This window comes from Odontomachus brunneus, unplaced genomic scaffold (genome assembly GCF_010583005.1).
Source record: "Odontomachus brunneus isolate Ranch 3 - 2012 unplaced genomic scaffold, Obru_v1 Obru_scaffold_001, whole genome shotgun sequence".
Taxonomy (NCBI): domain Eukaryota; kingdom Metazoa; phylum Arthropoda; class Insecta; order Hymenoptera; family Formicidae; genus Odontomachus; species Odontomachus brunneus.
In genome coordinates this window covers 3927631-3951156 of record NW_022639451.1, presented here as the reverse complement: position 1 = coordinate 3951156, position 23526 = coordinate 3927631, and the positions used below count along the sequence as shown (strand labels likewise).

The window sequence follows — 23526 nt, the reverse complement described above, 5'->3', positions numbered from 1 at the left end:
TACATCTTGAACAAGTGCGTGAGACGGGATTAACTTTTTCGGAATTAACAGGAGCTGCTGCTAAATTCGCGATACAACGAATTTATTCGCATCCTGTATATGACATTTTCAATGAAGATTCCCTTCCCCCCACGAGCTGAACGATTAAAGGACGAAGTGTGTGATAGGGATTATGTAAGATAATAATTAATCGAAAGAATCACAGTATTAGTCGACGTAACATATGATTTATTGCCAGCAAATAAAAATGCATGTGTCCACATATTGGAATTATGGAAACGTACGTTGCTACACTACCGTGATAGAACTGTTCAGTTAGTCTCGATCGAGTGTGCTTGTAATCCTTGAAAAAGAAGTCTCGAAGACAAATTTCCCGACTCGTTTCTTTCGTTTCTTAAAAATCACGTGAGGATCCGTGAAAATATCTCGCTGTTCCCGGACGAAATGTACGCACTTCGGATTATAAGTGCAACATTTACCGCCGACTCACTCGCACCGTGACGTTCTGAAGAAATACTGGGTCCTTCATAATTTCAGGTAACAATATCGATCTGACTGTTTGACACCGTCGAACAATGACGACCCTCGGCCTCGGTTTGCGATACACCTTCGTCATGTTCACGCTTATGTAATCGTGTGGCCCCACTAATACTAAAGTGGAATTGATCCTTTTATATCTCAGTCGTAGCTTGTACCAAACGTTCTCTAGAACACAGATAAACACGCTGACGATGACCATCATGAAGAATCCGCAGAAGGCCAAACTAATATGCTCATATTCCACTGGTTGGAAGGTGCTCTGTCCAAGATAATTGGACTCGCCGTAAGTGTTCATTAGCATCCACTTTTTCTCGAGATAATTCAGTATCCCGGCTGTGCCCATTCGCAGTATGCTGTCAACAAATGTTTCGCGAATACCTTCGGACAAAGAGATCGCGCGTGGCTGACAATATGAAGCTGTACTGAGACAAAACTGTTTGATATTTACAACTATGATCACATAGGGAAATAATTACTGTAAATTATGGCTAAGAAAATTATTCTACTAAATTACAATTCTACTCTGTAATGTAAGTGATAATAATTTTGCATGCATGTGACTATCGCCATTTTCGTGTTAGAGCAACCGAAAAATGTGGTTGAGGAATAAAACTAATTATAATTTTAGTTGGATCAGCCGCTTTTTTCTCTCAGTGCCACGCGCGGCTGAGGGTAACGCTAAAGCCAATCAGAAAACGACACTCACTACATGTTAATGAGGTGTCGGTGTTGCGCCGACCTGGAGTGCAGAAACACCATTCTGCGGCTCCAATAGGTCTCGGGTAGCTGTATGAAGCTACAGTTACGCTGAACCCTATAGTATATCGATCGGAATCTGCTCGGCGCCTCCAAATAAACGAAACTCGGATCGCACAGTTCTGGGGTGAGATTGTCGTTGCTCATGTCAGGGCAGCCGTGGTTTATCAAATCTTTCCAGTTGTCCTTAATTTCACCATCAGACGATTCGTCCTGCAAGATATCTTTATGTCCTTACAGGCGCGGGGCCTTCTCGTAAGATTAAATATAAAAGAGCGCAATATTCTTTCTCTCTCCGTCTCTTTCTCTCTCTCGGAGCTTTAAATAGCCGGCACTTCCTAAGAAGAAAAAAAAAAAACATAAAGAGAGACAGCAGCCGCGCGTGCGGAACTTCGAATTATATCAGCTCGTTCTTTTTTTATTCTTATTATTTCTTTGTCTGCATTTTCACGCGCTTGCGAGCTACTTTACTTTTTCTTTTCTTCATCACTTCTTTGTTTCTATTTTTACGTACTACTGTAAAGTAGCTGTAAGCATTGCTGCCGTTCCTGATACAAAGTATGTGTGTCCTTTTCGTCGCCACATCTTCAAGACTAGTGAAGGGGAAAGAGTCTCTCATATTCGCCAGATCGGAAGTGAGAGTGCTGCTGAATCCACAGGACAATAATAGTCCGAATGTCAGGCAGGATAAAATAATCAAACGGAAGGACCAGCTCCTCGGAACTTTCTGAAATCCTGAACAATGAATATGACCTCCGCAGGAATTCTTTTTTATTTTCTCCTTCTGCTAATTCCATACATTTGATATTTTTTTTTTTAATGTTTAGCTTTTCTTATTAAGAGAATAATTTAGATGTAACGCAGAATGAATTCATCTGTTGATGACAGTACATGTGTGAGTGAGATAAAAATAGAAAAGAAGTGCGTAATCAAATTCAAAAAGGAAACAGCAAACCACAGATGTATCAAAATTAAATGAAGCATTATATTCGCAAAATAATTACGTTTGAATTACATAACAACTCGCTCTATGAGATATGATAACGCGATATCTTGGAGCAGAGAAGTTCAGGCGCGCGACGCGTAGCGAAACTATATAATAAATCAATTAGATGTATATTTCTTCGTCAAGTGCTATTCGTCGCAACGATTCGTAATCAATTAAAACTGGTATATCTTTGTCGAACTGCGATAACCTGTCGTTCGTGCTTTTTCGTCCGTACGATAGCGCACGAATTTGTTTTGACCCTTTTTACAATACTACGGACAAAAAAGACGTGGTTCCATTAAAAAAAAGAATGCAAATAATTATGATTTTTTATAAAAAATAACGTTTCTCTGAAATATTTATTATTACATCTTATTGCCGTTTAATATTGATTGATTGCTCCTAGAATGTTTTCCTGCCCGACCACTGTGCATACATCTATTTTGACGTGTTACCTTGGCCGCTAATACCACCCAGAACGTAAAGCAAGCAGAAAAGCGGCGAGGAAAGCTCGTCGTGAAATTCCATGTAATTAGTGTGGATTAGCTTCTTTATGCGGTACATTCCCATGATGCTACACGCGATGCACAAGATGAAGATGAAAGCCGTTAACCACAGGTCACTACTAAAGGTGTCGAGATACCACGTTGTCGAGACTTTCTCACCCTCCCAGTGGACGAACAAAGCGTATCTGAAAGCGGGACATTTAACGCAGGCCGTCATAGCACAATTCTGAATGGACGCGCGCGGGCGCCCTTTAATTAATTAAATATCGTTGAGGATATCCGAACGAGGATCTCGGAAACGCTGTCTCCAAGGTTCTCGAAGGTAGCTACAGTCACAAACACGAGAGCGTGTTTGCGCTCTCGGACTGGAACCGAGACTCCGCAGTCTTATCTATCTTATTCTACGATCACCCCCTATCGATCACGTGTGCCATGTGGCTTTCATGCGCGCGAAAAACAAAATTCCCGCTGTTGGAGATCGCCGATACGGAAATTCGTCTTTGGCCTTTTCGCTTCTTCTTTTGCTCCCTCTTCTCTCTCCTCTTCTTCTTCTACTTTTTTCCCTTCCCGTGCAAACAAGCATGCATGAGGAGAAGTCGCGAAAGCAAAATCAGAGAGTCATTAGCCGAGATACGATCGCGACGAAGTATATATGTGTCGCCCGAGCGCAAGTATATATGTCCCGGCCGGTGGTGGCTAACCGAAACGGGTTAACGACCGGTGTAAAAATTCCGCTAAAAAGCTTACGTTCGCGCGAAGATGCGCCCGCGATAAGAGCGAGTGATGAACGGCGCTTTCTCGAGGAGAAATCGTTCGTTTGTTTGTACGCTTGCGAGCTAGGGGATGATCGAACGAGTAAGGGCGCGCGCTCGACTTACGAGTTGGTCGTGAATGGCAGGCTGTAGTCGTAGTAGCTCGTGCTGGGCAGGTGCATCATCGAGGCAGTGAGCAGTGCGTGAGTATTTTCATTCATCCTGTAGTACTTCAATCTCGGGCTTCGGTAAATCGTCCTGCATTTTCGCCGAAGAGACGCTTTTATTACGGGTGCCGCAGACTCGGCCCGTCTCTGCCGACCGCCCTCTCCCTCCCTCCGCCCTTTCTACCCTCCAACCCTTCCTTTCCCTACCGTCTGCCGCGCGCACACCCGCTTTACCTTCTCCGCGCTGACTATCCTGATACTATACTTATACCTGTCTAGACGAATGAATCATGCGAGTATTTTGACCCACCACCGGGGCGTGTGGGTGGTACGCGGAAAATTGGGTAGGTTCCACGTACGGCTTCGTCACACATACCCCTTTGATGCGTCGCCATGAAAATTGTTCGTGTAAATCGACAGCGTTAAGACACCGTATTATGTCGGTGGGAAATGCGACTATCTTGCCAGTCTTTCGAAGTAATTCCAAATGGAATATGTAGGTATGGCCGGCCTCCCCCTGATACTCAATCGAGAATCAAACCACCCCCCGTTTTCTCCGTGGGTTCGTGTAGAACTACCCACCCTAACTACTTTGCGAATTCGTTACCAAGATCATTACGTTGGTCATCGGCCACCCTTCGTATGCCATAATGAGATTTTCCCTGCTTAAGCCCGCGTATATAATCATAGAGAATGATAAAATATTTAGTAATTGTTAAAATATACCATCTACTACAAGATAAATACCGTATGCTGAAAAGTCGTGTGTTTAAAAGTCTGTCGCGAACGACACCTTGTTCTGTGCATTTCTGCTTTCGCATAAATAAGAAAGCAATCTCATTTTTAACAATATTGTTTCTTTCTTATAGTATGTGTTCACCGTAACAATATGTCCACTATATTTTTACCAGTCACAATGATCGGACAGTAAGAAAACTGTAGATGTAATTAATCAGTTTTAAATGGAAATAAGATGTATTAATAAAACTCTTATAAACGTTCTCTTTTCATAAAATATTAAGGTCATTTTCACTTTTAAATAAAATAAAATTTTAATAAAATATTATATTAATAAAATTAATTAAATAAAAATTAATTAAATAAAAATTAATTAAATAAAAATTAATTAAATAAAAATTAATTTAATTAATTAAATATATTAATTTAAAATTTAAATAAAATAAAATCATTTCAATCAAAACAAATTCAATAATTACTTATTATATTATCTATAGTTATTTCACAGAAAAAAAGGAACACATAATAACGAAGATTTCAACAACGTATAACCTAAGTATGCAGAAATATAAATTGAAATATCCTAATTAATGTAACATATAAAACTTTATTATAAAGAAAGAAATTTTGTGTTGCAGAAAATGGATTATACTTTGAATATATCTTGAGCATCTAACATTATTTGAATATGTCTTGAGCATCTAACATTATTACATTATATTTTAAATATTATTGTATCTTCTATTCATTGTGTTAAATGTAAAAATAATATTATTATTGAATTTGTTCTGATCCTTTTTACAATACTATGGGTAAAAAAAGACATGGATCTATTTAAAAAAGTGAAAATTATCTTGTTTTTTTTATAAAAAATAACATTCTTAAAATTTTTATTATTGCATCTTATTACCGCTTAAAAACTGATTAATTCTAGAACTTTTTTTGCCCGATTATTGTAACTGGTAAAAAAACAGTGAACATTGTTACAATGAATAGCTTATAGTACTACTTCTCTTAGGATATACTAACTTAAATCCCAAAAGATCCTCTAGATTCGTCCAGATGTCTCCTATGAAACCCGTGACTCCGGTCTTATCTGCGTTTTGCATGATAAACGGATTTATCTGAAATGATAATTCGGATGACGACACTTCGCGTTGCAACATTGTCGTGTAACTCGATAATTACGACAGCCTCGTTAGGTCTGTCGAATCTTACACGAAAGCCGCAAATAGCACGAAGAGAAATCCACACTCACGGGTTTTATATCGACGATGAGTGTCTTTCCGCGCAGATCGCTCACCGTGTTGATGCTACAGAAAGCCGTGTCGTTCATTGTCAGCGTTTCGAGCTTGTCGAACTCGTTCATGTTTGCGTTCCAAAACCAGATGTGTCCCGGTTTGTTTATTATTATTTCCGTATCCTTTTTCGACAGAAATCGAAGACATATCGCCGTCGCGAAGCACGGAAGTACCAGCTGCAATGATACGTTACGCGAATATTATGACGATTTACGAACAATGAAGCTCAACCGCCAATCAAACAATGTGCGCTGATCGCGTACGAGAGAGGGAGAACGAGAGCTTCAAAGATAAATTGTTTAAATACATTAAAAACGATAACGAGATAGAAAAAATTCCCCACCGGTGAGAGAAGATATTTCATCGTGGCAAGTTCCGATACACTCCGATGATCGTTCCCAGTCTTACTGCGCGAATAAGGTGAAAATCGCCCGTGTGAATTCGCGTCTTTCGTCGCACCAATGGAATAATTGACAGGTTTTGCCGTTGAGACGCGAAGAGCTGTCGTCTGCTTTGTCATGTCACGTCAATTATCGTACTACGTACGCAACATACACATACTAATACGAGGATTTTAGGGTTGATATGAGGTGATGTGTTCATTCTCATATGTCAAAGTTTAATTACTTTTGATGTTACGATTCACCACAGTGAATTGCGTGTCTGTCAGGTCTGTGAATCGTAATAATAAAATTAAAGAGAGTCTAAATACACACACACACACACACACACACACATATATATATATATATATATATATATACATACATATATCTTAGGAAATTAATTCGTTCAAATTATTAAAACTCCTGGGTACTCGTTGCGCAACTCTGAATTGATGATGTCAGGAGCGAGAAAACGCATGTCCAAAATTCATGCGTGCCATTTTCAAATAAAATGATATTTATATGAAAGAACATTTCTGATCGCTTAAATATACATGTAAAACGCTCTGAAAACTCTATTTCTTTCCTCTTGATAGTCAATAAATAGCTATGAAATTATAAATTATATACGTAATATATAACTTTCCTCTTTAATTCTTTCTTCATGATTTCTTCATGATTTTGCCACGTTTATGTTGCGGCTATTTATTGACTGTCAAAGAAAAAAGATAGTTTTCGGAACACTTTACAAGTATGCTCAAGTGATTTCAATTATATATTCTTTTATACAAATATCTTTTTACTTACATATGGTATACGGAAAAAGTAACTCCGTTAGTATAATTGAATTTTGTATTACTTGGAGACTAGATAAAAAACTCGGTTGTAGAAATAGAAAGATTCCTGTAGGAGGTTTCTACTCAGTTGTCAGTTATCTCAACCAAGTTTTAATATAGTTGACTATTCAGACGAATGTTTCGCAGTAACAAAGTTATTACTTCTCGTCAGCGAGGTTTTCATCTGATCCCCATTCAGTCCCTGAACTGAGATTTTTGTTTTCCGTGCACGTAAGAATTTTCAGCGTGTTATTTCTCACTTCTGACGTCACAGTCCAATATGACAGAAGCGAGTGTCAGATCAGCCTGAATTATAAAGATAAAGGTGGATGCTTTAATTTAGATGCGGAAAAGATTAACTTTTGTTACGTTTGTGGCGACTTTCAATCAGTAAGAGCGGTGGTGAACCAACACTGCGTGCTTCATGAGGATTTCAATGCTTGGCAAACGCTGCAATCATATACTAATCATCATTATAGGCATTTAGAATTCTCGTGAGAGCCTATCATATATCAAGTGATAATGTGATGATTATTTATGACTATTTATGACTATGTGATGACTATTTATCATAGTCATAGTCATTTTTTGCTTCACATACTTATGAGACTCGTGACTTTGATCACTTTCTTCTAACGGGTACTAAAATATCCGTGACTTCAGAGAGCATACAGTTTCCCTGATTTCTCTCTCTGTTTATACCCCATGCATGTTTAGCTCCGGTAGAAAGGGAACGTTGATTCACTTCGTGCACCAAAGAAGACGCATAAGAGAAGGAGGAAGAGGAGGAAGAACAAGAAGACGAAGACGAAGAAGTGAAGGGCGAGATAAAAAGTACAGGCACATTGTATCGGTAACGGTGATCCGTCAGATGAAATCTCGCCAAAAAAGGGGGGTCGTACGATCGCCAAGATCAAAGCGAGATATCTTCGACGAAGCTATAAGCAATTTCGTTCCTGATCCGCGAGCATGCAAATTATTATAATTGATTCCACAAAAGGGACCACTACGAGAGAAAAAGGAATATGGAAATTAGTGTGATCAGACAACCATAAAATTTTATTGAACGACATAATGCACCTGAGTAGCGCAACTCATAATATGAGCGCGATCCGTCTCGTTGAACCTAACTAGACATAATGAAAGAGCCCGTCGCCGATCAAAGTGCTCATTATTTCACGATCGATGTGTTAACGGACAAGCAGACATTGTGGTGATTTCGACAAGACTACGCGCGGTAGAGCGTATTCACTTTTCACCTTCCGGCAGTCACGTAAACGCGCGCGCATGGGAAGCGCATGGGATGTTGGTTTTGGCCGAGATGGATTGCTTTACCGTTAGAGATGCGTGTGCGCGCGCTGTACTCTTTTTGCGCTTCCTCTCGGTTTCTCCCTCTCTGTGGACAATCAGCTCACGGATCGCGGATAGATATTGCGCGCTTTGCCATTTCGTAAGAGGCGTTGCCGTGAAAAATTCTTGGATGCGCGGCGCCTTTACCGAGCGCGCGTTCTTATGCGCAGTACTTTCGTCTCCCCGCAGGCAACGCACATTGCCACTTTGGAAAAAAAAAAGAAAAAAGACCCTCGACCCTCGACAGTCCTGCTCGGGAGGAGAAGCTGTATTTATAGAACGCGCGGACGCACCTAAAGTATGTTACGTCCCGCTTTTGCAATTTAAACGTCCATCTCACTGCGACGGAATTCTGGACGGCGCCGCGGGTTTCGAACTCCGATGAAATCGGCCGCGCCTATCCGAAATCTCCGGTTTCGCTCGCAAGAAAGATGTATGCGGAATGCAAAAAAATCTCGTCGTTTAGAATACGCGGCGATCGGTGCATCTGCGATCGCGCGCAGCCCCGTCGCGGGATTTGAATCTTTTTGAGGCCCCATTTGGATTTCAAATGCCGGGCCCGTGCGCGCTGCTCTCCCGCATCTTCCTCTTTCTCCTTCTCTTCTAACCCTCCTCGTCTCGCCCTCATACTTCGCTATCGTGCATCAGTGGGATGACACTGAGAGAAAAGATATCTAAAAATTAGTAACTATTCATTTGGTGAATACTAAACAACACATTTACTTAAATTCACTTTTATTTAACCCTTTGTGGTATGATAGGTCGCTCAGTCCACTATTCGTTTTTTCTTCTCAGTTTATAATTATTCTAACGACGTTCTTGATGTTAAGTACAAGGTCTTTTGTTCTCATAGAGTTCCTAATGCATGAACAAATATAAAAAAAGTAGGTGTATATAAATTTTTGCGTAATTGAAATAAATAAACAAATGGTTAAACAAAATACAATTTCGAAAGGAACTAAAGAGCTAAGGTGCGAGTTATGCTAAGAGTTAAGTGCTATTTTATATTATACATAATAAATTACAAATTCAGATATTTCGACCATAGGATGTGGTTCTCTTCAGTTCATAATGTCACAAATCGTCAATATGAAAGGTCAACCGGTTGTAGTCATACGTTGTGTTGGACGTGTGGCCGAATCGCATTCATTGTTAACAGACTGCATAGAAAGTAAAATGTCAAAACAATAAAAGGAATATATATTTGAAGGGACTTATAAGGTAAATATACCAATGCCCGGACATTTGCCAATCTCCGGACATTGTTATTATTTTTATATTTGAATATTTCAACTTTCAACGTACAATACATACATATTGGTATATTTAGTGTACGTTGAAAGATGAAATATTTAGAGAAATATTCAAAATAATAAGAGTGTCCGGAATTAGGTACATGTCCGGGCATTGGGACATTTACCTTAATGATAGATGTAAATCGCTTACCAATATATATGGTACCAATGATACATAAAGAGGCATTCCTCAGTCAAGAGTCTTATTATGGTAACATAAAACAACGTATAATGAAACAATAGAAACCAATAATTCGTGATGATACATTTCAAACTAATATCTAATAAAGACAAACACACGGTAAAGAAAAAGAAAATAAGAAAAAGAAAAAGCAGTGTGAGATGTGTGTATGATGAGGAAGCAGATGTAATTAAAGGAAGAATTCAGATAGCATCACGACCGCTTGTCACAAACCATATCTAGCAAAGGAAAATAAACATTATTTAAACCGTCCAAATCCGTCTGGAGATTCAAACCGTTGTTCTGGTTTTTTATATGAATCTCCGAAATGAGGCGTTTGTGATAGTTCCTTTCAATGTCTAAAATTACTACATTGTTCCAATCAAAATCATGGTTAAAATGAAATCTATGCTCCGTGATGGGAGATGGATACTTGTTGTTACGTATCATATGAGCTCGAGGTTCCTTTATTCGAGTAAGTAACTGCCGCTTGGTCTGGCCAACATAAGACGCGTTACAAATAATTAAAATTTGTTTTATGAAAAGAAATTAATTTTCTCTTAAATTATTATTAATAGCAAAACGGCAATTTAGGCATTTATTTAGTCAATATATTACTTAGTCAATATGTTACTTAGTCAATATGTTGCTTAATCAATATGTTTTACTGTATGTCAATTTAAATGAATAGTTATTTTTTGTAATGACGTCCTTAGGTTTCTTTGGAACACTGAATTCTAATCTGAGGTCAGAATTTTTAAATATTTTAAAATTAAAAATAGCGAAATATTGGTAAGCGATTTACATCTATCATTAAGGTAAATGTCCCAATGCCCGGACATGTACCTAATTCCACTCTTATTATTTTGAATATTTCTCTAAATATTTCATCTTTTAACGTACACTAAATATAAATATTAAATGTATGTATACCAATATGTATGTATTATATGTTGAAAGTTGAAATATTCATATTCAAATATAAAAATAATAACAATGTCCGGAGATTGGTACACGTCCGGGCATTGGTATATTTATCTTATAAGTCCCTTCAACTATATATTCCTTTTATTTTTTTGACATTTTACTTTCTATGCAGTCTGTATAAACTAGTATCGATTTTAAAATTCTGGCTTCTGATTCATAATCAGCGACTTGAAAAATCTTTGAGTAGAAAGTTAAAAAAAATCGGTCTAATACAAAAATATATATGTGACATAAAGAGTTAAATAGAAAAAATAATTGCATTTATATGAAAAACTAAGGGTTTTCTTAAGATTTTTAAAAAATGCATACATTCTTATTCTTGAAAAAAATATTTTATACTAGTATAAGTAAAAATATACTGTTAGTACCACCAAATAAATATTTACTATATTTTATAGATATTCTTTCTCTCAGTATGCGACAACGGCATGACGGTCGTTGCGCTTCAGCGTTCGGTGCCCTCGATTTCGGGCAGCATAAGAGATTCGATCGATCGATCGTTCAGTCGATCGGTAGATCCACGCGCCAAGACCGATTGATGTGCAGAAACTGCACGCACCGCCGCGGCACGTGTAATCGACGAATTTGAAAGTTTTATACGGTATGATAAGAGAGAGAGAGGGAGGGAGGAGGGGGGAGAGAAAGACGCTGGTATCTCTCGCCGTTTGGTCGCCAGTAACTTCGAATATAAAATAAAAAAAGGACAAGGAATACACACACACACACACACACACACACACACACACACACACACACACACACACATTTCACCATTGGATGAGTGACGATCGCTTTTTGTTTAACGGCACGACACGGACAATGCATAAAACATCTTCGCGCGGTCAGTGGCCCGAAAGGAAACGCGATGCAGCAACGCACTTTCGTACTCCAGTTCGACGTTGTTGGCGAGGAGGGCTGCGGATCGATGATGCGATAACGGTGACAACGACAATTGTATTATTACAATTGCAAATATGTGATATAATGATAAACAACCACTTAATGCGATAAAAATTTAAAGTAAAAAATTAGGGAGGAGATGGACATACGTGGCGATGACCCCGATATACAATTTCAGGGTCAATAGACTTATCATATCAACCCTAAGGACGAAAGCAATCATAAAATGTCTGAAGGAATTGTTGAGTAAAGTATTAGTAATTTATATTTATTTTGGTTCTACACGACCTCACCGTATTCTACTTACGGATCAAGTAGCCACTAGCGGATAGAAACCCCTAAAGGCGTTGCTAAAACTTCCAAGGGCAATCAAGAACGGAAACAGGTGTCACCCGAAGTGGTTAAAGCCACCCCTTTCATTTTTTGAGGGTCTCAACGGTCTCTGGCCTTCCGTCTGCCGAAAAGCTTGATACACGGTCGCGTATATCCGCAATAATCCTCAACGAGCACTCAGAGTCTGTTGAGGTCGCTGGAATACGCGGACACGGCGGTCGGCGGACGACCCGGTGCCCGAATCTTTTTGGCGTTCGTAAAGTTGTCGTGGCGGGCTTTGACGGGGGCCGCCTGCGATTTGCGAACCGCGCATAGAGAGGAACGAAGCTAAACGTCGCCTCTCCGTGAGGGAATCGCGAAGGCAAGTCAACGGGGAAGAGAAGGAAGAAAGAAAGAAAGAGAGAAAGAGAGAGAGAGGTTCGTACATGAGGAACGGTGGGGTATGGCAAGTCGCGCCGGGTGCGACGGTCGGGCGCGCGAGATTCGAGGGCGGCAGAGGGGGAGGGCGGCGGTATTCGCGGTGGTGGACGACGCGGCGGCGGTGGCGGTGGCGGTGGCGGCGGTGGCAGTGGCGGTGGCGAAAGGGTTGGGGGGAGATAGGGGAGCAGTGAGGGAGTAGGAGAGCGCGGCGGGGGAGAGAGGGAGATTTGTTGGCGGCGGGTATAGGTATACGTTCGGCCTCTACGACACGACGCGAGTGCGTAAGATACTACGGGACAGAGGAGACGGAGAAAGACGTCGCGACTTGTGCGCGAAAGAGGGAGATGCCGTAGGAGAGGAGAGGACAGAGGGAAAGAGAGAAAGAGATAGAGAAAGAGGGAGAGAGGGAAGAAGAAAGAAGAAGAAGAGAGGAGGAGGAGGTCTCTACCTCGACATATATGCGGTGAGAACGTGCGCCTCCTGTCTCAGTGCTTGACAGGCCGGCAAGCTCTTAGGATCCATCTGCAAGTCCGCGGATCTGCAAGTCCAACGGACCGCCGCTGCCCTCATCGTCCTCTTCGTCGTTCTCATCGAGAGCCAGCTCTGGGTCTTGGTGACTTCCCTGGAGGCGACGGCGAAGTTGAGCTGACGGCGCGTAAGACTGGTCCCAGTAAGTAGTCACGGAGACAAGCAGCAGTAGTAGTCACCCGCTAGTGGGCCGGCCAAGTCAGAGCCCCGGAAGTGTAAGGAGATTCACGAGGAAGAGACATCGAGACGCACGTACAAGAAAAACAGACAGGTAAAATTAGTCGATCCTGTGGCTGTAGCTCCAAAGAAACCAGCTCGGATTTGGCGCCATGACGCCTTGGATGACGTTCGCTTGAGAATAGGGTCTGTCATTGAAAGAGTTCGTGAGCGCGACCGCGTGTGTCTCGAAATGACAGCGGGTTGGCGCCAGGACTGAAGGTCACGAGGATGCAACGGACCGCATGACCCGTCAGGTCAATCGACAGAAGCAGCAAGGCCTGATGCACCGAGACCCAAGTGCCTTCTGTGACTCTCTCTCTCTCTCTCTCTCTCTCTCTCTCTCTGTCTCTCTCGCGGTGATTGGTGTGCGTGAGAACGTTTCTTGGTGAATCCGAAAGTGGAACGGACTGCTCCTCCGACTGCTCTGGCAATTCCCTTCCGATCCGATCGCACTGACCGCCTGAATCGACAAGATTCACTTTGCCGCCGCGAGGACGAGAGAAATCGCTAAGTCTTCAAGTTCCACGGATAGTTGGGTAGCTTCGTGACGGAGGAAGGAAGAAAGCGAAACTGGATCGCGTGGATCGCGACTGTGATCGAGGCCGGTCGCCCAGTTCCGGCGGAGCAGCGACACTAGGGCAGCGCAATAAGTCAGGGACCAGGAAGCTTTTGGTAGTGGAGAACGTATGGTTGCGTAAGTTCAGGAAGAAGCTGGCGGTGCGAGATAAGCGACGAAGAAAGAGACTTCCCTCGCGGAAGAAGCCGGAGCTGCGCGGAGACAAATAGAGAACAACGAGCAACGGTGAAACTGCGAGCATTCTTGCAGGATAAATCCAGAAAGAAGATCCGCGAGAGAAGAGCAAGTCCCCTATTCTGAGAAACCGAGAGTGACAAAAGCAGAGGCACGGAATCGCCCAAGAGAGGAAGCAACAGAAGCTCCGAGTTGCATTCCGAGAGAAGACCAGGACTCAGTGAGGAGAAGTGACGATGCTATCGACGATCTGATCGTTCTTCTCGTGACGAAGGCCGATCGTAGTTGATCCGATCAAGGGCGACCTTGAAGAAGATGGTCACGAGGGCGCTACTGCTACTCTCGCTGGTCCTCCTCGGTGCCTTCGACGCCCCCGGCATCGAGAGACCTCACGTCCGACACCTGGCGATGGCCGGTAACGCCTGCAGCGCCTGCAGGAAGCACGAGGAGTACCGCATATTGAGTCTGGAGGTTATCAAGGAGCAGATCTTGAACAAGCTTGGCCTGAAGCAGGCGCCCAATATAACGGGTCGCGCCCTGCCGAGGATTCCGCCGATCTCGAAGCTGATGGACATGTACGGGATGCAGGCCGATCAGCCACCTGAGCCTGGTATCGCGCATCACGAGGAGTTCGACGAATATGCCGCGAAGACGGAGAGCGTCTTTGCCTTGGCGCAACCTCGTAAGTCTCTCTCCTTCTGTTTGCTTTCTCTTGGTATATATATTGCTAAGCGATGCAGTCAAGTTTGATGATCTCACGAGAACTTTAAGTTCACGCACTCGCGCCGTCTTGCACACTCACCTCTGTCAGGAAAATTGGATCTTCCACTTATTTCTTCACGATAAAAGAAAAGCTATTGGTTAATAAAAATTTAACTATATTTTAGAAAGCACCAATTTTTATCATAGTCTATTCTATTACGTGGATTAATTGATATATATTCGACAATATAAAATATTAGGAATGTATTAATTCTCGATACGAAGTAAATTGGCAAGTAAAATCGTTCGTTCCAATTCGATTTAAATGGAATATTTCATTTCTATTCGAAATTAACTTGCCAATCACAAAAGTATATCAGTTGACCAGTACTAGTATAGTACCAGTACTAGTATATAAGTTTACAGAGTGATTCAAGTGTGATTTTCAAAACCATCGACGGAAAGCTTGAAATATGCAAATGCAGGGCATGTACACGGTCACGCCTGATGACGGGCAGAAAAACTTCTTGAGAGGATACGTTGAGAAAAAAAAAGTAGCTGAGTTAATGAGACTTTGGTTGAACGAACAAAATTCGTTCGAGCAAACGTTTAGTCGATCAAATACGAATAATATAGTTGTTACGATGAGTTTTCAATTGATCCAACGATTGCGATTTCGTTGATCAGTAATTGTATCAACGCAACTTACCGTTGCACTAATGCGTAATTTGTTCAATAGACCCAATGTTTCTTCAGAGGCGGCTGACCGCCAATTTTGTCAATCCAATTGCTTTTTTCTCAGTGTAATAATGCTCGGCGGGAAACACAGGCACGCGAGTCGGAAGTTTTTTGCGGACTTACAATTCTGATTCGTAATCCTCGCTCGCTAAACCGACTCTTTCTTTTGAAACTTTTTAATCTAATTAATTAGATTAATTAGATCGAATATTTGATCGCACTAAGAGACCGCGTTAGCTTTTTTCTCTTTTTTGTCATAAAGAAAGTAATGCTATGTAAAAAGTTTTGTTCATCCTTCTCGCAGCAACGTTATTATCCTCTCAACAAGATTTTCCGTCTATCAGCGGAAGCAACTGTGCACTTACGCATTTATTTCAATAACACCAAGACAATCGTTGTGATTCGCATTTTATTGAGAGTTCTTACGTTCGTAGAAAGCATTGCTCTGTACAATCTCTAATGAATGCGCCAATACAATGTGCGGTACGCCATGCGCTGAGAAAAAAATACTAGAAGATTTCTTTGTAGGATATAAAGTTTGTTTAGGCAGCAGCAGACTTCTTTACTTTACACAGAAATCCACTTCATGTCCCACAGATAAATTCTTAACTATTTTCTTCTCAGTGTATAAAAAAAAGAAATCTCTTTTCGCGCGACGAATTGTCGAATGCCTTATGTGTTGAGACGTGCGACCGTCCTTCTATTTTGCGCTGCGTTCAGTTCGATATGCCGCTGCAAAAACCCGCTGTGCATATCTTGGCGGGTAGCGCTATCCCAAAGATCATGCCAGCGCGCGACGGTTTGCTCAGAATTAATTACCGCGAGTGGTAATATTTCATACACGACACCGATCATGTTTTCCTTGGCAACGTCAAGTAAATTAACCTCAGCGACTCGGCGATCCGCCCGGCGTGACTCGCGTTATACACACGCTCGCATGCAATATTGTAGGCACACTGAATTGCATCGTATCATCGCCGCTGATGAGCACTTAATAGTGCCGAAGTAACAATTATATAACTTGCTCTTATACCCGACATCCGTTGCCGTTAACTTCACGATTTGCTCGACGAGCGCCACAACTCGATCCCCTTCACCGGCGATGCGCGCACCAAAGTAAATGATGACGCGGATCTGAGCGTAGATCTTGGCGAAACGGAGCGGAAGTTCGGGAAAAGGGTGAAAAAGAAATTCGGAGGATCTCCCGTAAAGTACCCACTGTTCCCTCCTCCTTCTCTTTCTCTCTTCTTTCTCGCAAGCGCGGATCAACGTCGAGTGTGAGACGCGAAAGGAATTGATATTTCGCCGTACTTTCATCCCGCGTAAGTGCCTCGTTGTTTAAAATTTGCAGTTCGCTCGTGAATATGGGGATGAATGTGCTCGTAAATTTTTATTAACAGAGGAGAGATTCAACGGAGCGAGAAGAATCAGATCTCCGCGTAAATTTTTCGCGATTCCCTCCTTCACTTTCGCAGCGATCCTATAATTGAGGTAAATTAATAGGCGGCTTGCTATTTGTGCCGTTCTTAGTGCTTGATGCGCGCGGTAACATAGCATCGTTGGCTGAAGTCGAACTCTTTGCTCGCCAGGCATAGAGTGCGTCTAGGCTTCCTTCGATCCTTCGTGCGCCTTCTAACAGTTTCGATTTGAAATTCGATCCCACCCTGTGGCTTCAAGAGCATTCTCGCAAGGCGATAATGGGCCTTATCGACGCTGCTGCGCGCAGGCCCCCTATATAACACCTTATACTGGGTGTCTTGGTGGTTGTGCATTATCTTTCTCTGAAGTTCTCCAAGGAAACGTCGCGATTCCTTGTTGCGAAAATCGAATCGACGGAGCGGTCTCCGATTATTGCTTCTTCACGTTTGGCGACAAATGTCGTAACAATCGAATCCGACGTCGAATCCTCATGGAGTTTGCAAAAATGTACGCGTCCGCTCACCTGTTCCGCCGCCGTTCGCGAAACGTAAAATGAGAACGTGCGGTTGCAACGCGGCGATGCAAGCGCGCGATTTTCATCGCGATCGTCGCGTGTCACGCGGCCTATGGATTCCCGATAATCGCGATTACAAGTCGCAATTACGCTAATTTCACTCAATTTCTGCCCGAGCAACTCGTCAAAAATTGTCGCCGCCGTTTGAGAAATTCGCAAGCCGAGGAGGAACGGGCGGAGGCTCAAGGCGACGCGTGTCTACGTGGACACCCTGTATGCACGCTGTGTATAATATACACTTGTTAAGCAGCAGAAGAGAGAAGAAGATCCAAACGATCCGCCGCCGCACGAGTCCCTCGGGCGAAACTGTCTTCGAGCCACTTACCGCTAAGCACGTAATAGTGGCGGTAGGACCGCAACCTGTTATTAAGGCCCCCGTGTTCGCGAAAAAAAAGAGAGAAAAAAAGGAGAAAAACGAGATCAACGACCTGCTTAGGTGGGAGCTCGAGCGAGAAACCGATCGGTGCGCTACGGCGGTCGAGAGCCGCGGCGTTTTTTCGAACGAATTTGAATTTTATAGGCATAATTTGGCTCCGCGCACGCCTCGCCCGAAAGAGAAACAAAGAGAGGAACAGAGAGAGAGAGAGAGAGAGAGAGAGAGAGAGAGAGAGAGAGAGAGGGATAGAGAGAAAAAGAGAGAGAAGCAGAGGCAGAGGAAAAGGAAAGGAAGGAGGGAGGGAGAGACATATGATCGGCATTTGACAGAGTTCTCAGTCGAAGCGCGCACCGACCATATTGTCGGAAGATTATCGCAGCTCGCGTGATTACGGACACTTTGGCCATTCCCCATAAGCGCGTCGACTTATTATTATCTGTATCGCGCCAATTATGCCTCTATTCTCCGGTAGTGCGATTGGGAGGCGCGAGAGAGAAAGAGAAAGAGAGACTCGAGCTCCCGCGGCGAACTCTCGCATAATGCTTCGTCGTTGTGTCGGGTGGGCCGCTAATTACGGATGTTGCTTGTAACCGTGATGGAGCGTTACTTGCACGGTTTACGTTAAGGATCAACCATGAAGCGGCGAATTATCAAGCTCGGTTATCAATTGCACGCGAGTGCTACATTGTTGGAGATTAATACTTACGCTCCGCAACGCAGTCGTTTTCTCTCATTACGTACTGCTGCCGATTAAACGTGCCGAGAAGAATATTGAATAAAAAAAAGAAGATTTGTGAAATATTTTAAAACACTTTTGAGTTGTATTTAACGTTTACCTCTTCTCCTAGAGACAAATATGAAAATACGTCTAAAATACGTAAATGTAAAGGTAAATGCATTGAGAGAAAAGATATTTAAAAATAAAAATCCACACGTAGGGGAGAGGGTATTAACATATTTATTTTAATCTAAATTTTTTTATTTAAGTAGAATAAATGATTGCTTTCTCGGAAGGTTAAGATTAAAAAAAAAATATATTTTCTTATTAGAAAAATATTTTAAGATTTTTTAAGAAAATGTATATATTTCATATTAATGTATTAATAATATTTCATATTAATATAAGTAAATATGTTATTGGTACCCACCGAATAAATACTTTTTATTTCTTCGACATCTTTTCTCTCACTGTAAAATCTACACTTGTCATATCTCTCGTTTGTTCGAGACGCATTTATTTGTAAGCGACTTCGCGTAAATTTCAACTTCCTTCGTATTCGTCGCGTCGCGAGAGGCCTTATTCGCTGCTGGCCACAATGTAGCGAACAATCCCAGCTGGTGTGCTTCCTAAATTGATCACGCTGTTGCAGCACCAGTCGAAAATAAGTCTGCATATATTTAGCATCATGTAGATAACGAGTGCTGATGTGAGAACGAAAGTTCAGAAACGATACACCACTGTTGGGGAGTTATCGGTGAGATTAATAGCCGGAACGATTTATTGAAAATAAATCAGCATGACTGATACATACGCGCGACGTGTTCGAGTTGTGGCGTAATGCGTATGTACTGTGCGTAAAACGTGGGCGAATCGCGCCCGTAATGCGCCAAACTGCGATATCAGCTGGTGCTTGAAGTGCTGAACTTTGCAAGTAGATACAGAACGAGTAGATGTAGTAGAATAGCGCCGAAATTGCTAAAAAAAGAATGAGTAACCAGTATCGTGCTCGCTGACGGGTTATCATGAGCGACCTCTTGGCCGTCTCGTCCAATGTCTCATCCCCGCAGATGCAGGGCGATCTTTGAAAATCCGTCGCGCGAATTTTCTCTCTTCACTCCGCCTTCACCCACAGGATGTCCTCCTTCCTTCTCAACAAAGTCCGCATCTTATTTCCGAAATCTACTTGTATATTTTTAAGGTTTTACTCTCTCTCTCTCTCTCTCTCTTCCTCTCTCTTTTTCTCATACTTTCTTTCTCTGTCACAATTGTGTAAAATATTTTTTTAAGTTTTACCATGCACAATGTAAGACTGAATGTTTGACTGAAGAAATGTAGAGAAGATCATTCTTGCGACTGTTCTCGAAGATGATGATTTTTATACGCAATCAAAAATATAATCAAAAAACAAAATAAAAAATGATCCTTAGGTCATCAATATTTTTATCGTTTTCATCGATATTTTGGTATGTCTTTCTATTGTATCTGATTCTATTTTTCTTTTTATGTACTATGCAGCAGATCGTCCGCGTATCACTTTGTATTTATGTCACTTTAATACACGTCTTTTATTAATTCTCATTTTATGGAATTCGTTTCATGAAGTTGCATTTCATTTTCTTATTTATGTACGTTGCACTCGCCGCCTGGCTTACTCACTTTTCTTCTCACTTCACTCGTAATCTTTCTTCTCTCTTATCTTTGCTACCTTTTGACCGTTCTTTATCCGTGACGTATTTTTTTTTGCTGGCGGTTTATCTTCTACATTGCAACGCCATTTCTTTTTTCCTTGTTTTGGTTTCGAGGCGTATATTTTCTTGATGTCGTGCGTTTCTCATTAGTTGCATTATCGTCCGCTACGCGATCTCGCTTGCGTCTTGCTTGATTCCCTTGATTATCAATCGCAACGCGTTTTTCTTCCCTCCAGTGACACCTTTTTCGTCTGCATCGGGCCATTTTCTTCGATTTTTTCGCTCTGTATCATATCTTTTTCGAGAAAACAACTGGCAATTTTTTTTCCAACGTCCACAAGAGATGAAAAATCTTGATCTTATCTCTTGCAAGTCGTGTTCGTAAGTGCGTGTAAGTATTCCACAAATGTATAGATACGCGCGTCCGTACATGTTGGAACTAGTGAAGTGTTGATACACAAAGAAAAAGGTTTGTTAACAACTATCGAGCTTGGATAATAGTTAGACGCTTTGATGAAATATTAATTTCCACGTATAGGTTCTAAACGTGTAAGTGTATACAATCAAATAATTTAGTAGATTTTAACAACTTTTAGCAAGGCTTAGTGATTGTTGTTGAGACTTGGTGACTGTTACCAATCTATGTGATATCGGGACTATAAGATCGAAATATGTTCAACTAAACGTGTAAGTGAATATAATTAAGTAGATAAGTCTTAACAAATAATCTAGTCTAAGCCAAACTCGTGATATTTATTATCGAGGTTTACTATCTGTTGTTACATTGAGAAAAAATACATTGAACATTTATTTGTGAGATATAAAATTTACTTCTGTGAAATAAAGTCTATTTCTAAAAAAACTTTGAATAAACTTTATATCTCGCAAATATAAATTTTCAAATATTTTTTCTTCGTGTAAATAATAATACCAATTTATGTAATACGTATCACCAAACAGTTTGTTAAATAAAATCATATTGTTCAATGATAAACATTATATTATGTAATGAATGTACGAAATGACCAAATATCTTTGCAGTAGTCAAACTAGTAGTAGTTGTTATTAAATTATTTATATTATTTAGTCATTCAATTGCTTCAACTGAATGAAGAATTTGTTTTGTAATTAATACCAGATCTAATTCTTTTATAATTATTACCAGATGGTTTTAATAGATATTACAGTTTGTAGCTATATTTAAATATTAAAAATATTTAAATACTAAAGTTACCAAATGTTGCACTCAGATGTTCAACTAAATGCACTTGTTAACTATCACAAGACTTTTTTCCCAGTATAGTTCATCACTCAACAATGATCTGTGCTAAGCAGTGCGGTTTGCAAGATATTCTCGCGATGTGGCGATGGTGACGATCGTTTCGAATCTGTCGTACATGTATAATTACGAAGCGCTTATCCCGCTGTCTCAGATATCATATACTTTTTGCGAATCATACGTTATATAAGACGTTAGAAGCTGATCTAAGAAGCAACCCGTTTATTTCGACGTTGCAGTCCCGATAATTGCCAAGTTTTAAATAACCAGAGATTACGTAGAGGATGTTGCGATAAATCGCAGTCACCCGGCGTGGTAAACTTCACGACAAGATTCGCACTTGTCATTAACTTCAAGTAGGTTTTATTTGAACGAATGTTTGCCGATTTAATTCTTAATTTTCAATTATCCACAATTATCGCACAACGACTTACGTTGGTTAAAAACACGCGTAATAAGACCAAAATTTTATCGAGAAAGAAACACTCGCTTCCTATGGTCTGCAATAAATTTATCTATACTGAGAAAAAAAAGTAATGAAGTTAATGAGACTTCGCTTGAATGATCAAAATTCACTTGAACGATCAAGCAGATGTTTAGTCGATCGAATGAATTATATAGTTGCTGCTGTGATGAGAGTTATCAATTGGTTCAACGATTGCGATTTAGTCAATAATTATATCGACGCGATTTATTGTTGCACTAACGCATAATTTGTTCAATAGATACGATACTTCTTTGAAGGCGGGTGATCGTCGATCCAACTACTTCTTTTTTTAATGTATTAATAGTGCGTACATGTGCAAGCTTCTCCAGCGCTCAATGCGCAACGACCGACTCGATATTAACAATCTATACACATGAGACGGGACCTGAAAATTCATTATAATAAAGACCGGCAGTCTCTTTGTAGTCACCGCCGCGTAACCTCGAACTCGATGTTGGCTAAAATTATTCCTGTAGGAAATATACCGTGCACGTTCCGCCCTGATAGTCGCTGCAGACGCGACTGATTAGCCGTCTTTTAAATATTTTTTCTCGCCGACATATATGTAGACGATACGATAAGGGATTAATCAGATACATAAAAAATATACAGAGAAAAACAAACACAACGTTCTGCGTTTAGATGAGAAACAGATAAATCTCGACGTCGTAATTCAACGATTATAGATTAACGTAAATAGATTACACCGTTTTAGGAACTTTTAAGAGATAAAACAGGGATGATCGGATTTTCCAGATAGACTCAAAAGCGATTTCGCTCTTCTGCATCGAATCTCCGAAAAAAATTTCCGAAGCTCATAAGACACGATTCGAGTATTTTTAGCGCGCACTTAACGCACTCGGCATGTGGCCGCGTGAAATTGAATTTTATTCGACTGAAATGAAGATCGCGTTCGATGCGACGAGAGTCCGACATCACGAAGAATATCGACGTGTGCGAATTAGAGAATCGCAACCAACGTGACATTTCTTCGAAATACTTGAACATGCCGAACGCAGAGCTTGTATTGTTTTTTCATTAGCCGCATAATCGAATACCAACAAATTTGTGTAATCGAGAGACTTCTATTCACTGATAATTACAAGATCTTTTTCCACTTTTGCTGGAAACACAATTACTGTGAGAAGGGCGGCTTAATTAATTTAGCATCTAAACGAAATAAAAGAGTCGTTTTTCGATACTCATTCATCAATATCCTCGAAGAAAAAGACGAAGACAGAAACTGAGACCCGTAGACTTAATAAGTCCGAGATAGAGACCATCGGGATCTTTCTCTCTCTCTTTCTTTCTCTCCCCCTCTTTCTTCCTCATTCTCATCGGAGTTAAAAACCTTAAGTATAGACCAGTCGAATACTAGGCTAGGCGCGATCGCGAACACTCGCAAACGTGTATGTGTGCGAACGACGAACCGGCCTCCATCCGCAACGAAGGTCACGGCCGGTGCACAGCCTAGGTCAGGCCCATCGCCCATTATCGCGTTAAAGCTGTCTGTAGATGACTGGCGGCTATTAGGACCGCTGGGACAGAGCCTAGTCCATGACGTAGCGCCCGGAGCTACTCTAGGACGGCAATTTACTCTGGTCAGCT

General features: G+C 41.2%; 2 protein-coding genes across 6 annotated transcripts in view; one reads left to right on the top strand and one right to left on the bottom strand.

Annotated features, from left to right (window-relative positions):
- Positions 1 to 207: 207 nt before the first annotated feature.
- On the bottom strand, positions 208 to 22123 carry LOC116840316. Of its 5 annotated transcripts, none has more exons than XM_032806913.1 (8): positions 21387 to 22123; positions 5706 to 5924; positions 5477 to 5571; positions 3669 to 3800; positions 2740 to 2975; positions 1811 to 2031; positions 1247 to 1509; positions 208 to 893 (listed from the first exon to the last, which is right to left on the bottom strand). In XM_032806913.1, the coding sequence occupies exons 2-8, from the start codon at positions 5814 to 5816 to the stop codon at positions 476 to 478; spliced, it is 1476 nt and encodes a 491-aa protein (XP_032662804.1). In that variant the 5' UTR covers positions 5817 to 5924; positions 21387 to 22123; the 3' UTR covers positions 208 to 475. The 5 variants fall into 5 exon arrangements, with proteins under 5 accessions (XP_032662804.1, XP_032662795.1, XP_032662786.1 ...); XM_032806904.1 differs by lacking the exon at positions 21387 to 22123 and adding an exon at positions 11991 to 12547; XM_032806895.1 differs by lacking the exon at positions 21387 to 22123 and adding an exon at positions 6092 to 6498 and having other exon boundaries at positions 5751 to 5924.
- Positions 13410 to 23526, top strand: part of LOC116840345 (growth/differentiation factor 8) — a 33345-nt gene continuing 23228 nt past the window's right edge. The window contains exon 1 of the mRNA XM_032806948.1: positions 13410 to 14616. Within this exon, the coding sequence (XP_032662839.1) occupies positions 14250 to 14616 (367 nt within the window). The 5' untranslated portion in view covers positions 13410 to 14249. The remainder of the gene's footprint in view (positions 14617 to 23526) is intronic.

Bases quoted from the DNA above. Each gene is read 5' to 3' on its own strand.
- LOC116840316 (XM_032806887.1), bottom strand. From the start codon at position 6,268: ATGACAAAGCAGACGACAGCTCTTCGCGTCTCAACGGCAAAACCTGTC. The intron at 5,925-6,091 runs GTGGGGAATTTT...GTATCATTGCAG, and splicing joins TGAAATATCTTCTCTCACCG to CTGGTACTTCCGTGCTTCGC. The intron at 2,976-3,668 runs GTAAGTCGAGCG...TCCCGCTTTCAG, and splicing joins CTGCCATTCACGACCAACTC to ATACGCTTTGTTCGTCCACT.